At 38.5% G+C, this 13,885-nt stretch overlaps 1 protein-coding gene across 3 annotated transcripts in view; it reads left to right on the forward strand.

Moving 5' to 3' along the window:
* The window catches only part of RNF212B (ring finger protein 212B), a 60,656-nt gene that overhangs the window by 33,157 nt on the left and 13,614 nt on the right, over window positions 1-13,885 (forward strand). Inside the window, exons 5-11 of one of the 3 annotated variants that reach the window (XM_027843165.1) lie at window positions 2,082-2,200; window positions 7,233-7,293; window positions 8,865-8,893; window positions 9,545-9,591; window positions 9,903-9,945; window positions 10,102-10,162; window positions 11,174-11,225. In XM_027843165.1, coding sequence (XP_027698966.1) covers window positions 2,082-2,200; window positions 7,233-7,293; window positions 8,865-8,893; window positions 9,545-9,591; window positions 9,903-9,945; window positions 10,102-10,162; window positions 11,174-11,225 — 412 coding nt within the window. The remainder of the gene's footprint in view (window positions 1-2,081; window positions 2,201-7,232; window positions 7,294-8,864; window positions 8,894-9,544; window positions 9,592-9,902; window positions 9,946-10,101; window positions 10,163-11,173; window positions 11,226-13,885) is intronic. The other 2 variants (XM_027843166.1, XM_027843168.1) reach the window with 2 other exon arrangements.

Raw genomic sequence — 13,885 nt, forward strand, 5'->3', positions numbered from 1 at the left:
TAAATTCAACAATACTTTAAGGTTCCAAAGTAAATTTCTAAAAGTCATTCCTTCACATGTTAAATCTTTAGAATTCTATGGGAACATAAACTTGTTTAAAAAAAATTTGGTGGGGCAGCTAGGTGGTGCAGTGAATAGAGCACTGGCCCTGGCTTCAGGAGGACCTGAGTTCAAATCTGGCCTCAGACATATAACACTTACTAACTGTGTGACCCTGGGCAAGTCACTTAACCCCATTGCCTAGCCAAAAAAAAAAAAAAAATTGGACCAACATCTTACATCCCATACCAAGATAAAGTCAAAATGGGTACATGGTTTAGATATAAAGACTGATACTATAAGCAAACTAGGAGAGCAAGGAATAGCTTACCTATCAGATCTGTGGAAAAGGGAAGAATTTATGACCAAACAAGAGGTAGAGAACATTATGAAATGCAAAATGGATGACTTTAATTACATTAAATTGAAAAGTTTTTGTACAAACAAAGTCAATGCAACCAAGATTAGAAGGGAAGCAGAAATCTGGGAAAGAATTTTTACAGCCAGTGTCTCTGATAAAGGCCTCATTCCTAAAATATATAGAGAACTGAGTCGAATTTATAAGAATACAAGTCATTCCCCAGTTGGTAAATGGTCAAAGGATAGGAATAGGCAGTTTTCAGAGGAAGAAATTAAATCTATCTATAGTCACATGAAGAAATGCTTTAAATCACTATTGATTAGAGAAATGCAAATCAAAACAACTCTGAGGTACCACATCACATCTATCAGATTGGCTAACATAAAAAAAAAAGGAAAATGATAAATGTTGGAGAAGATGTGGGAAAATTGGAACACTAATGAATTGTTGGTTGAGTTGTGAACTGATCCAGTCATTCTGGAGAGCAATTTGGAACTCTGCCCAAAGGGCTATAAAAATGTGCAAACCCTTTGACCCATCAATACTACTTATAGGTCTGTATTCCAAAGAGATCATAAAAATGGGAAAGAACCCACATGTATAAAAATATTTATAGCAGCTCTTTTTATGGTGGCAAAAAGTTGGAAATTGAGGGGATGCCCATCAATTGGGGAATGGCTAAACAAGTTGTGGTATATGAATGTAATGGAATACTATTGTGCTATAAGAAATGATGAGCAGGCAGATTCAGAAAAACCTGGGAAGACTTATATGAACTGATGCTGAGTGAAATGAGCAGAACCAGGAGAACATTGTACACAGTAACAGCAACATTGTTTGATGACTAACTTTGATAGACTTAGACCTTCTCAGCAGTGCAAGCATCCAAAAGACTCATGATGGAAAATGCCATCCATATCCAGAAAAAGAACTGTGGAGTCTGAATGCAGATCGAAGCATACTATTTGCTCTCTCTCTTTTTTTTTGTTTATTGTTTCTCATGGTTCCTTCCATTGGTTCTGACTCTTCTTTACAACATAACTAATGTGAAAATGAATATGAATGTATATGTAGAGCCTATACCAGATTGCATGCCATCTTGGAGGGGGGGGGGAGAGGGAGGAGGAGAAAATTTAGAACTCAAAATCTTATGAAAGTGAATATTGAAAACTAAAAATAAATTAATTAATTAAAAAAATAGATTTGTATATAATCTTTTGTTTATATTATCTGGGGATAATAGGGAACCCCTGGGATTTATTGAATGGGGGGGATATCATAGTAAGATTTACTCTTTAGGAAGAGCAACTTGACACCTGAGTGGAGGATGAATTAGATTAGGAAGAGATTTAAGGCAGGAGGACCAAACAAAATGAGAAACCAATTTTGTGCTCCCTTATGTATTCCCACAATGGTGTTGGGGTTATTAAAACACTGTTGCTATAGATAGCCCTCTCAGGTCATAAGGTTAGATTTTTACTAGGCTATTCAGCTACATCAATATTTGGCTTTAGCATCCTAAAAGTGAACGGTGTCATGTTTTATCCCCAATCTTCAACTTTCTAGCTTTCTTGAATTATTCTAGTTTGTGGGACTCTGAATGATCAGATAATGAATATGAGTTGGTGAGCTGTTAAGAAATGGTCTATACTGGAACCTGACTAGGGCCTTTTACCCCCAGCAGGTATGGAGTTTCCAGAAGAAACAGACAGATCTGCTTATCACCTTTTATAAACACAGACTTTCTAAGTCAGAAGCCGCCATGCAGGAGGCCCAACGGACAGTGGCCAGTCAGGACAAGTAAGTGACCCTTCCCAGACCCCTCGAAAGTCTTCCACGTTACTTTAGTCATTTTCCTTTTAGAGCAATTATTCTCATTACCAAGGTTGACGCTCAGGATAGTTGTGAAGTAGGCAAAGAATCTTTATTATTCCTCCCTTACATTTCCTTATACTTCTTTTCCTCCTCAGTGTTTCCTTTCCTTTAGCTCTCTTCACTCACCCCTACCAAAACGTATAACCTCTAAAAGCACATGAATTTTTTACACATATAAATATCTGATAATACTCAGTTTCTTTTCCCAGACATTTTTACATTTTAACAGAGACTAAAGCTTTAAGCCAAAAGAGTGAATCTAATGGTAGAATTTATCTGAGTAGGAGGGGGGGGTAGGGAGAGAGAAGGCCCAAGAAATTATAACATGTATACTAGATGAGCAAGACGTGTAAGTAATTGACAACCCTAACCCAATGCTTGCTAAATCCAAGATCAGAAACTACTGGAGGAAGGACTTGCTATTCAACAAGAACTCTTGGTAACTAGAAAGCAACCTGTCAGAAATTGGGTTTAAATCAGTATCTTGCAGTATATACCAAAATAAGCTCCAAATAGATGTGACTTTAACCAACACAAAAAGATCACATTAAAAATATAGGAGAAGGGAAGAAGGTAACTTTTAGATACTTAGTTTTGGGGAAAACTCATAGTGAAACAAAGCAGTTGTGTGAACAAAATAAATGAAATTAGAACACAAAGAAAAACTATTGACGAGGGAAAAAATAACTTTGCATCAAATCTCTGATAAAGGTCTGATTTCCAACATACATAGGTAATAGATGCTACTATATCTGTATAAAGACCAAGAGTCATTCCCCCAAGAGAAAAGTGGTCAAAGGATATGAATAGTTTTCAGAAGAAATACAAATGATCAACAGCCATATTTTTAAAATACTCTGCAACACTAAAATAAGAGAAATATAAATTAAAGCAACTCTGAGGTTTTACATCACACTCAGCAAATTGATGGTAAAATACTGAAATAATCAATGTTGGGAGTGCTGTGAAAAAACAGGCATACTAATATAGTGTTGATAGAGTTGTGAATTTATCCAACCATTCGGGAAGACATCTTAGAACAATGTTAGAAAAGCAACAATTCTATTTATGCCCTTTGACCCAGAGATAACACTTCTGGGCTTATACCCCAAGGAGGTGATAGGGTGATAGATCCAGAGCTGCAAGGGGCTTCAGAGGCCAGTGGAGTCTAACTCCTTCATTTTTCAAATAAGGAAACAAAGGCTCAAGGAAATGACTTGCTCAGTGTCACATAAGTAATACGTGGCAGAACTCAAAGACAGAAGAAAAGCTAGTTAATAAACATTTAAGTATCTACTATTTGCTAGGCGCTGTGCCAAGCACTGGGGGAACAAAAAAAAAAAGGGCAAAGCCAGTTCCTATCCTCAAATAACCCCCAATCTAATGGGGGAAACAACAAGCAAACAAATACATACAAACAAGCTATATACAGGAACAAAAGAAAATTAAAGGAAGGAAAGCACTGGAATTGAGGGTTTGGGAAAGGCTTCTTGTAGAACATGGGACTTAAAGAAAGCTAGGGAGGTCAGTAGGGGGAGATAAGGAAAGAAAGCATTCTTAGTATGGGGGACAGAGAAAATGCCTGGAACTGAGAGATGTAGTGTCTTATTTATGGAAGAGCAAGGAGACTAGTGTTACTGGATGAAAAGTACATAGCAGGGAATAAGGTATAAGAAGACTGGAAATGTAGGGGAGGGAGGCTATGTTGTAAAGGGCTTTCAATACCAAACAGAGGGTTTTATATTTGATCCTGGAGGTGATAGGAAGCCACTGGAATTTACTGAGTAGGGGTTAATATGGTTAGACCTGGGCTCTAGGAAAAATCATTTTGACAACTGAATGAAGAAAAGATTAGAGCAAAGAGAAACTTGAGGCGAGCATACCTACCAGCAGACTATTGAAGTAGTCCAAGTGTGGGTTCATGAGGGCTTGTACTAGGGTGGTGGTAGTATCATAGGGGAGAAGGAGGCATACTTGAGAGATACTACAAAGATGAAATTGATATTTCTTGGCAATGGATTGGATATGGAAGAGGGGGGTAAGAGATAGTGAGGAGTCTAGGATGACACCTAGGTTGCAAGTCTGAAAGACTGGGAGGATGATGGTGCCCTCAACAATAATAGGGGGGAGGTGGGGAGGGTTTAGAGAAGATAAGGAGTTTGTTTTGGACATAGCAAGCTTAAGATATTTACTAGAATTCAGTTCTAGATATCTGAAAGGAAGTTGGAGATATGAGATTGGAGGTCAGCAGAGAGGTTAGGACAGGATAGGTAGATTTGAAAATTATCAGTATAAAGACGGTAATTAAATTTATGGAAGCTGGTGACATTAGCAAGGGAAGTAGTATAGTGGGAGAAGAGAAGAGGGCTCAAGACAGAACCCTATGGGATACTAATGGTTAGAGGGTCTGACCTGGATGAGAATACAGAAAAGGACACTGAAAAGGATTAGTCTGATAGGTAGGAGGAGAACCAGGGGGAATGGTATCCTAAAAAACCTAGAGTATCAAGGAGAAGAAAGTAATCAACAGTATCTGAGGCTACAGAGAAGAAGAATGAGGACTGAGAAAAGACTGTTGGATTTGGCAATGAGGAGATCGTTGGTAACTTTGGGGAGAGCAGTTTTAGTGGAATGTTAAGGTCAGAAGACATATTGTAGGGGGTTAAGAAGAGAGTGAGAGGAGAGAAAATGGAGGCAACTATTGCAGATGGCCTTTTCAATAAGTTGGCCACAAAGGGCAGAAGAGATATAGGATGATAGAGGGAATAGAAGGATCTAGTGAGGGTTTTTTGAGAATGGAAGAGACATGGGCATCTTTGTAGTCAGTAGGAAAGGAGCCAATAGACAGGGAGAGATTGAAAATAAGTAGTAGAGTGAAGATGGCAGAGGGAGCAGTTGGTTGGAGAAGATGAGATAGAATGGTGTGGCTTTTGCAGATAGAACCTTGGGCCTTGGTTGGGGGACAAGGGTAAAGTAGGAAATGGTAGCAGAAGGCATTTGAATGCAATGAGGAAGAGGGGAGAAGAAGGAGCTGTCAGCTAATGGCCTCAGTTTTTTTTCTGTAAAATAGGCAAAGTTCTCAGCTGAGAAGGTGGAGGGAAGGGAAGTCATGGGAGATTTGAGGAGGGATGAAAAGGTTTAGAAGAGCCTCTGTGGAGAGTGGGATAGTGAGTTGATAAGGGAGGCATAGAAGGATTTGCCCAGTGGCTGTGAGAGCCCAGGTGAGGTTGTGTAGCATAAATTGATAGTGGACTCAGTCAACAGTTGCCTGATTTCTCTACCTAAATTCAATAGCACATGTATTAGGAGTGAAGGTGGGAGTCACCCAAAGCTGAGGCTTGGCAGGATACTATTGGAACTATGATAAGGGGTCCAAGAACTCCAGAGAAGAGGACGGTGTAGAGTTGACCTGGTTCTCCAAGGAGTCAAGATGGGGAAAATAGAAGAGTGTGGCTAGTGCAGGGGAAGTGGCCTGGGAGAGAACAGAAGGGTCAAGGAACTGGAGGTTATGGTATGGAAGAAGAGTAGTGTTGGTAAGGGAAAGCATAGGGAGAGGCGAAAAGTTGGTAGATTATGGTCAGATAAAGGAATTTTGGAATTTTTGAACATGGAGGTGGTGTATTTGTGGATGATGGAAAAATCAAGGGTATGACCATCTTTGTATATGGCTGAGGTAGAATGGAAGTTATGGGCATTGGGTGGTGTTGTATATGGGAAAGATCACATATATACCAAATTATTTATAGCAGCACTTTTATGGTAGCAAAAAACCCTTAGAAGAAACAGTTTAATGAGGCAGCATGGTATAGTGGAAAAAGCACTGGCTCTGAGTCAAAGGACCCAGGTTCAAATAGTAGATGCTTAATAAATATTTGTTGACTGGCTTTCCCTCTTCCTTTGACCTCTGCCACTTATTATTTATGTCACCTAGGGCAAGTTACTTAGCTTCCCTGGGCCTTAGTGACCTCTTCTGTAAAACAAGTGAGATGGACTAGATGACTTCTAAGGTCCCTTCCAGCAGTGGTTCCATGATCCTATGCAGTAGGTACCCATCAACTGGGGAATGGCTGAAAAACCTGTTGTATATGAAAGCAATAGAATATCATTGCATCATAAGAAATGATGAATAGGGGCAGCTAGGTGTCACAGTGGATAGAGCACCGGCCCTGGAGTCAGGAGGAACTGAATTCAAATCCGACCCCAGACACTTGACACTTACTAGGTGTGTGACTCTGGGCAAGTCACTTAACCCCATTGCCTAGCCCCCTCCCCCCCAAAAAGAAAAAGAAATGATGAATAAAGAATTCAGATGAATGAGAAAATATGCATGAACTGATTCAGAGTAAAGCAGAACCAAAATAATAATACACACAATGATCACAGTAATATAAAGAAAAATGACAATAAAAGCCATCAGAAATCATATCAGTATAATGTTGTATTGACTCCAGAGGACTAGTGATCAAATATGCTTCCTTGCCCTTGAAGAAGTTAGACTATAGGTGCACAATGAGGCACATGCTATCAGACATCATCAATGTGTCACTGTAGTTTACTTAATGGTAATTTTTTGTCTATGAAGGAGGATGCTTGGGTGGAGGTGGTAGTTTCCTTGGGAAATGACAGTAATACATTTTTTTTAAAAAAAGAAGCAACAATAAAACATTTTTAAAGAACACAACAGGTAAGTGGTCATCTATTTTGTCTCCCTGATCCTACTATAATTGTCTAATTGATAACTCATGGAACTAAGAAAGACCACCTGAGCAGCATATAGTATAGTACAGTATAACCGAGGGACTCTCAACAAATACTACTAAATATTAATAATTATCATCATAACTGTTCACTTCTCCACTCTGCTTGGTGGGTTGGTCAAGGGAGATCTTAATCAAAGGGATGTACATATTCAGACTTCCATTTCATTGTCCCTTAAAGCTGAATATTACCATCTTAGGGAGCTAGTAGTCCTAAGGAAGGAAAATGGGGAGCTGAAGAAATTCCTGGCCATCCTGAAGGTGAGTGAAACCCACCAACTTGACAACCAATTTTTCTCTCAGCTTTTTCTGTACATTTGTTGGATTCTTTATGTAGTTATAAGATTTCATTAATCAACCTAAAATAACTCTCAGGACCCTTCTCTCTCATTCTCTTCCTTCTTCTTGAGTATATCCTTGTAGTTTCATCTGATAATTTTTTTCTCCATAGAATAAAATAATTTTAGCATTGAAAGGGACCGTCAGAGAGAATCCCTTCCAAGTTCTTAATTTTACAGATGAAGAAACCCAGATTGTTGAAGAGCTTATCAAAATCATCCAACTTGTTAGTGGAAGATCTGGAACTGGATCTCAGGCCTCTTAACTCCCAACCTAGTGCTTTTTCCATAACACCATAGTCTATTTAATCTTTCTCTTCTTCAGAGTTCTTAACATTGAATAATGCGTGTACTTCTGCCATCTTCCTTTATCTCAGCTGTCTCTAAAGGGATCCTTCTCCATTTTTAAACCTATGTCAGTTTTCAGCAGAGATCCCCACCATTTTTGTTGGGAGGAAATATTTTTCATTTCTCTGAGGCCTATAGATTACTAGAGGTGGATATGGATCCTGACAGTCAAGTCTCTGAACAGAGAAGGGGTGCTGACAGAGTCCCAAGGAAAGGTAAATAGAGGAGGGTGGAGAATTGAAATAAATGCTGATGGCTAAATTCCTAAGAGGGGTGGAAAAAAGGGAGCTTTTCTTGGGAGTTCCGGCAAACCAATGAGAAGGGACTGTCATTAGCTATTGTCTTGGTGCTCTTACCAGATAAGGCTGTAAGGTCTTTTGGTAGATTTGGAGTTTTACAAGTAAAATGGTTAAAATGACTCAGAGATTCCAATGCTAGGCATACATCCCAAGGAAGTTGTTGACAAAAAAAGAAAAAGGCTTCACATACACCAAAATATTTGTAGCAGAACTTTGTGTGGTAATAATGAACTGGATGCAAAGTATATACCCATTGATTGGGGAATGGCTGAACAAATAGTACGTGCATGCAGTGAAATATTACTGTGCTATAAGAAACAATGACTATGAGGAATATAGAGAAGAATAGAAAGACTTACATGAGCTTACATGAAGTTAAGCAGAACCAGGAAGACAATATACATGATTGAAACAATATAAATAGAAAGACCACAAAACAGTAAAAAATGAATGTTGCAATATTGTAAAGAAAAAGTGGTACTTCACTCTGCTTTTTTGCAGAGGTTGTTGTGGGAGGGAGAGGGAACTGTAGTCCTCTGGTGTGGAACATTGCATGCAACATTAGTTATTTTAAATGTGTTGATTGACTTCCTACAGTTTTCTCTTCCTCTTTTCCTTTTAAAAAAAATTATTTGTTTAAAGGGATGGCTGTCAGGAAGGGAAAGGGAGAATAATATAGGGGAAAATCCAGGTTTATTTGTATATATAATATGTGTGTGATATATCTAAAACACACACACATATGTATGTATATATGTATTTAAAGAGACCTTCTGGTATATCCTAACCTACTGGCTGAGGGCTCATGGTCTAAATAAAACCTTCCTCATTAAATTCTTTCTTTCAGGAGTCTCCTAGCCGATGCCAAGGAAGCAGGTCAGTTCCACAGACACATACCTGCTTTCCTTTGAAATTTATGTTCTTTATTGCCTCCTAACAACTCATGCACACATTAAGAAAAGCAAGTAATGAGTAGATGATGGTTTTCTGTTTTAGTCCTCTGGGAAAGGGTCTTTGGAGACAAATGTGGGAAGGGAAGAGTAAGAAACCTAGGGGCAGCTAGGTGATGCAGTGGATAGAGCACCGGCCCTGGAATCAGAAGGACCAGAGTTCAAATCTGGCCTCAGACACTTGACACTTACTTGCTGTGTGACCCGGGGCAAATCACTTAATCCCAATTGCCTCACAAAAAAAAAAAAAAAAAAAGAGTAAGAAACCTGGGATGAAACATCTAAGAATTCTATGACTTGCTTGGATTTTCTTCCATATAAATACTGGGGAAACTGTTACACCTTACCTAGGCTGTTGGAAAGAAAGGGGATCTTACCTGGAGAAAAGGAATTTGCCCTGCATCTTTTGACACCTTAGACAGTTAAATAAACATATCTAACTACTGAATAATTTGTTGCCAGGAAAGTTGCTGTTCTTTATCTGCTCTGCTCTATGTAGTCCTCTGTATCACTTATTTCTATGCGGAGAAATAGCAATTCCTTGCTCTCTCTCTCTTTTTTTTTTCCTTTTCTGCAGGTCTACCACTCCCCGGCCAGTAGGCATCACTTCCCCGTCACAATCAGGTAGATAGCAGATTGTTACTTCCCCAGACAGGTGAGGTAAATAAACATATTTTCCAAGTCCATTTTAAAATTGAACAGCTTTCTAAGTGAAGTTAGATTTCTCCAAGAGGAAGGCAGTTTCATCTGAAAAGCCACACTTAGGATTCACACATTTTATATGTAGATGAGAAAGAAAAAGAGGTATTGGTAGATACACCCCACATTAGGCTCACAACTAGGATTATTTCATATATAGTGCCCAAGCCAGACAAGAAAGCACAGGGCAGGGAGCCTTTACAATTGCAACCTCTTCATAGTTGCTTTTCTTTCAGTTACTCCACGACCCAGTTCCCAGCACAGCAACCAGGTAGTCAGGTGAGTTGAAGGGTGACTGGGCTCAGATTAATACTAATAACTGATGGGTGGAGGGAAGGTAAAAGATTCACAAAAGTATGCTGTGGGTTAAAATTAAAAAGGTAAAGTGTGTATGTATTTCGCAGCTACAAAAAGCTTTAATATCACCTTTTTCAGTCGATCTTCTTCCTTGGAATCCATTCCATACAGAGTGCCTGGCTTTGGTAGCTTTGGTCAGGTGAGTAATCTTCATTTCCTCTCCTTGAAGAGAGGTTCTATCACTGAAGGAAAAACAGAAGATTGAGGATATATTAAGTAGCACAGCCTCATTTAAGTTTAGGTGTACATTCCTGGTATTATATCCTCAAACCTTGTTTTCCTTTGGTAATGAAGATCTGATATTAGAGGCTGATTGAGGAGCGGGGCTTGGGGGTGTATTGAGCAGTAGGCAAAGAGTACTATATTTGAAGTCAGAAGAATTCTGGCTCTACTACCACCCATATAACCACGGGCAAGTGACTCCCCCTCTTTGGGTTTACTCACCTGTAAAATGAAGGTATTGGACTAGATTGTCCCTAAAATATCCTCCCAGTTCTAAAATCCTATGATAAATGAGAGTAAAGGAGGTGAGAGTGTTTAATTCAAGATCTGGATCAACAGTGCCCATTTCAATTTCCCCAGGAACAGTACTACTTATTTGTAACAAGGGAAAGACTTAATGTTTCTTTTTTTAGCAGAGAGAAGAGTAAAGATGGGGGACATAATGATAGTAATGCTAAAAAAAATTAAGAAAATAGTGCCAATGAATTGTTAAAAAAAAATAAACAGGTAAGCAAAAGAAGTTTAGAAGGGGATACAGAAAGGAAGAGTAATATTCAAACTAACATGTTAAATTTAAATCATATTTTTTAAAAACAACCCAACTCACCTGTAAAATGAAGGTATTGGACTAGATTGCCCCTAAAATATCCTCCCAGTTCTAAAATCCTATGATAAATGAGAGTAAAGGAGGTGAGAGTGTTTAATTCAAGATCTGGATCAACAGTGCCCATTTCGATTTAATTCAAGATCTGGATTCAACAGTGCCCATTTTGATTTCCCTTGAAATCGAATGAAACAACCCAGGTACCCTTGGACTAGAGATAGTTCCCCTGGAAGAGAAGCAGTTTATTCAAATAAAGGTGGGAGACATGAAAGCCCAAGAACTGGTACAATATATTTGCTTAGCTGGTGTTTGTGATTTTTCCAGCAGGGCAACAGAGGCCTGCAGGGAAGAAATACTCCCAGGGAATCTTATGCAGGTGAGAGTAAAGGAGCCATCACAGACAAATGCACTGTGCAGAATTATGTATACCCTCCCAAACCCCCTTGCTGTAGAGCATCTTTCTTCATTTTTCCAGGAGTAAACTCTCAGTTTTCAAAGAAAGATGATTTGTGTTTTCAGACAAAAAAAGGAAAGTAGCTGGGCAATAGCAATGAAAACCCACGTTTGTTCATAGTAGAAGTACTGAACACCTTATTTCACCTTAGGTAGCCACACTTCAAATAGCAACCAGGAGATGGCAGCAAAGGGTAGAGAATGAGGGGCTTGCTAGGCATCCCATTGTTAACCAGAAAACTAATTGAGAGTTAGGCATCTCAGCCTGACTGAAACACTACATTAGCAAGGGGATATGAGTTATCATGTCTACTTCTCATCACCACTGATAGGCCAGGATAGGATTAAACATATAGTCAGTCTATTTTCCAGGACATTAGCCAGTCCTCAAAGAACACCTATCAGTGGGATTAGCCTTTCTTTTACCAGAGGCAAATTTACCATGCCCCAGATGATTCTCTAGGGGTCAGTTTCAGGAAAGACTGTTTTCCCTTCCCCATTTATTCTTTTGCTGCCCTGTTCTAAGAAATGTAGTTGTTGCTAGTAATAATTATTTTTATATAAAACTGAATTTCTTATATGCACAGTTGAGTCCTGTCTCCCTCCCCCCCAATATCCAGTATGGGTTGTTTTTAAAAAATATGATCTAAATTTAAGATGTTAGTTTCAATATTACTCTTCCTTTCTGTATCCCCTTCTAAACTTCTTTTGCTTACCTTTTTATTTTTTTTTAACAATTCATTGGCACTATTTTCTTAATTTTTTTTAGCATTACTATCATTATGTCCCCCATCTTTACTCTTCCCTCTCCTAAAAAAAGAAACATTAAGTCTTTCCCTTGTTACAAATAAGCATATTTGCAGAAAACAAATCAACACATTTGCTGTGTCTGATAATGCATTTTTCATTCTGTCAAAAGGTGGGAAGCATGATTCATCATCAGTTTTCTGGAGGTGTAATTGGTCATGACTTTTATCATGATTCTTAAGTCATTCACATTTATTTATTTAGTTTTACAATGTTGTAGTCTTTGTGTGAATTATTCTTCTGATCCTCCTTGCCTCAATTCACCTTGTATCAGTTTATACAAATCCTCCTAGGTTTCTCTGATTCTGCCCCTTTCCTTTTTAATTAGGGCACAATATTCACATACTGTGTTTTGTTCAGCCATTCATTCCCCAATTGATAGACACCCACTTTGTTTCCATTTCTTTGCTACAATAAAAAGTGCTACCATCAATATTTTTGAACCTATGAGTCCTTTACCTCTTTCTTTGATGTCTTTGTAGTATAAGCCTACTTGTGGTATCATTGGGTAGAAAAGTACACCCAGTTGTATGCATTTTGGAAATAGTTCCAAGTTGCTTACTAGACTGGTTAGACCAGTTTGTAGTGTATTGGTGTGCCTGTCCTCTCACAGCCCCCTCCAATAATTGTCATTATTCTTTGGGGTGGGCAGTACATCTTGGCTACTTTGATGGGTTTGAGGTAGAATCTCAGAGTTTGGGTTTTTCATCTGTATATGTATATGTTTATACACACACACACACACACACACATGCACACACATATATACATATACATATTTTTAATCATCAGAAATTTGCCTTCTCTTCCTTTCACACTGACATTTTCCCCTTTTTTCCTCCCCACACTCCCATAGTTGAGAATAAAAGAAGAACAAAATCCCTGTTACAAATGTCTATTTTCTTGTTGATTGAAATTTATTTCTGTACCTAAATGTGCATATATTCTCTCCTTTTACAAGTTCAGATGAGAGAGAGGTTCAGGTATGTCCCCTCCTTGTTGTTTGTATAGAAGTCTACTTCCATACCTTGATTATATGAGATAATTTTCTTTAACCTTCCTTCCCCTCCCTGCCCTCCGCCCCCCCCAGTGTATTTCTCTTCTATTCTTTTTCATTCCATTCTTCTTTTAAGATCATCAAAGCATAACAGAACCATTCCCAGGCCCTCTCCCTGATTAATCTCCCTCTGTGACCTCTGAAGATGATAGGGTTCAGAGGGGACACATGTATAATTTCCTCATATTTAAATGTAAGCAGCTTATCCTTGTTCTGTCTCTTACGATTGTTCACTCAAGTTTACATTTATGTTTTTCTTAACCCTTGTGTTTGAACTTCAAAACTCCTATGAAACTCTGGTGTTTTCATTAGAAATGCTTGGAAGTCCTTAATTTTCATTAAAGGTCCATTCTTTTCCTCTGTATCCTTATACTCAGTTTTTTTGGATAGGTTATTTTTGGATATAAACCTATATCTTTGCCTTCTGGAATATCATTAGTTCTTTAGACTGTGGCTGATTCTTTTGGCCCCTTGGTACTTGAATTCTTTTTTTTTTTTTTGCAGTGGTGGGGTGAGGTGGGGTGCTGCTTGCAGTATTTTTTTTTTCTTTGACTTATAAGCTCCAAATTTTGGCTATAATATTCCTGGGCATTTTCATTTTGAAGTTTCGTTTACGAAGCAGACCAGTGGATCCTTTCTATTTCTACTTTGCCCCCTGGTTCTAAGCTATCTGCACAGTTTTCTTTTAAGATTTCTTGAAATGTGAAGTATAGACTCTT

The sequence above is a fragment of the Vombatus ursinus genome, unplaced genomic scaffold (genome assembly GCF_900497805.2).
Source record: "Vombatus ursinus unplaced genomic scaffold, bare-nosed wombat genome assembly UNPS02014894.1, whole genome shotgun sequence".
NCBI lineage: Eukaryota > Metazoa > Chordata > Mammalia > Diprotodontia > Vombatidae > Vombatus > Vombatus ursinus.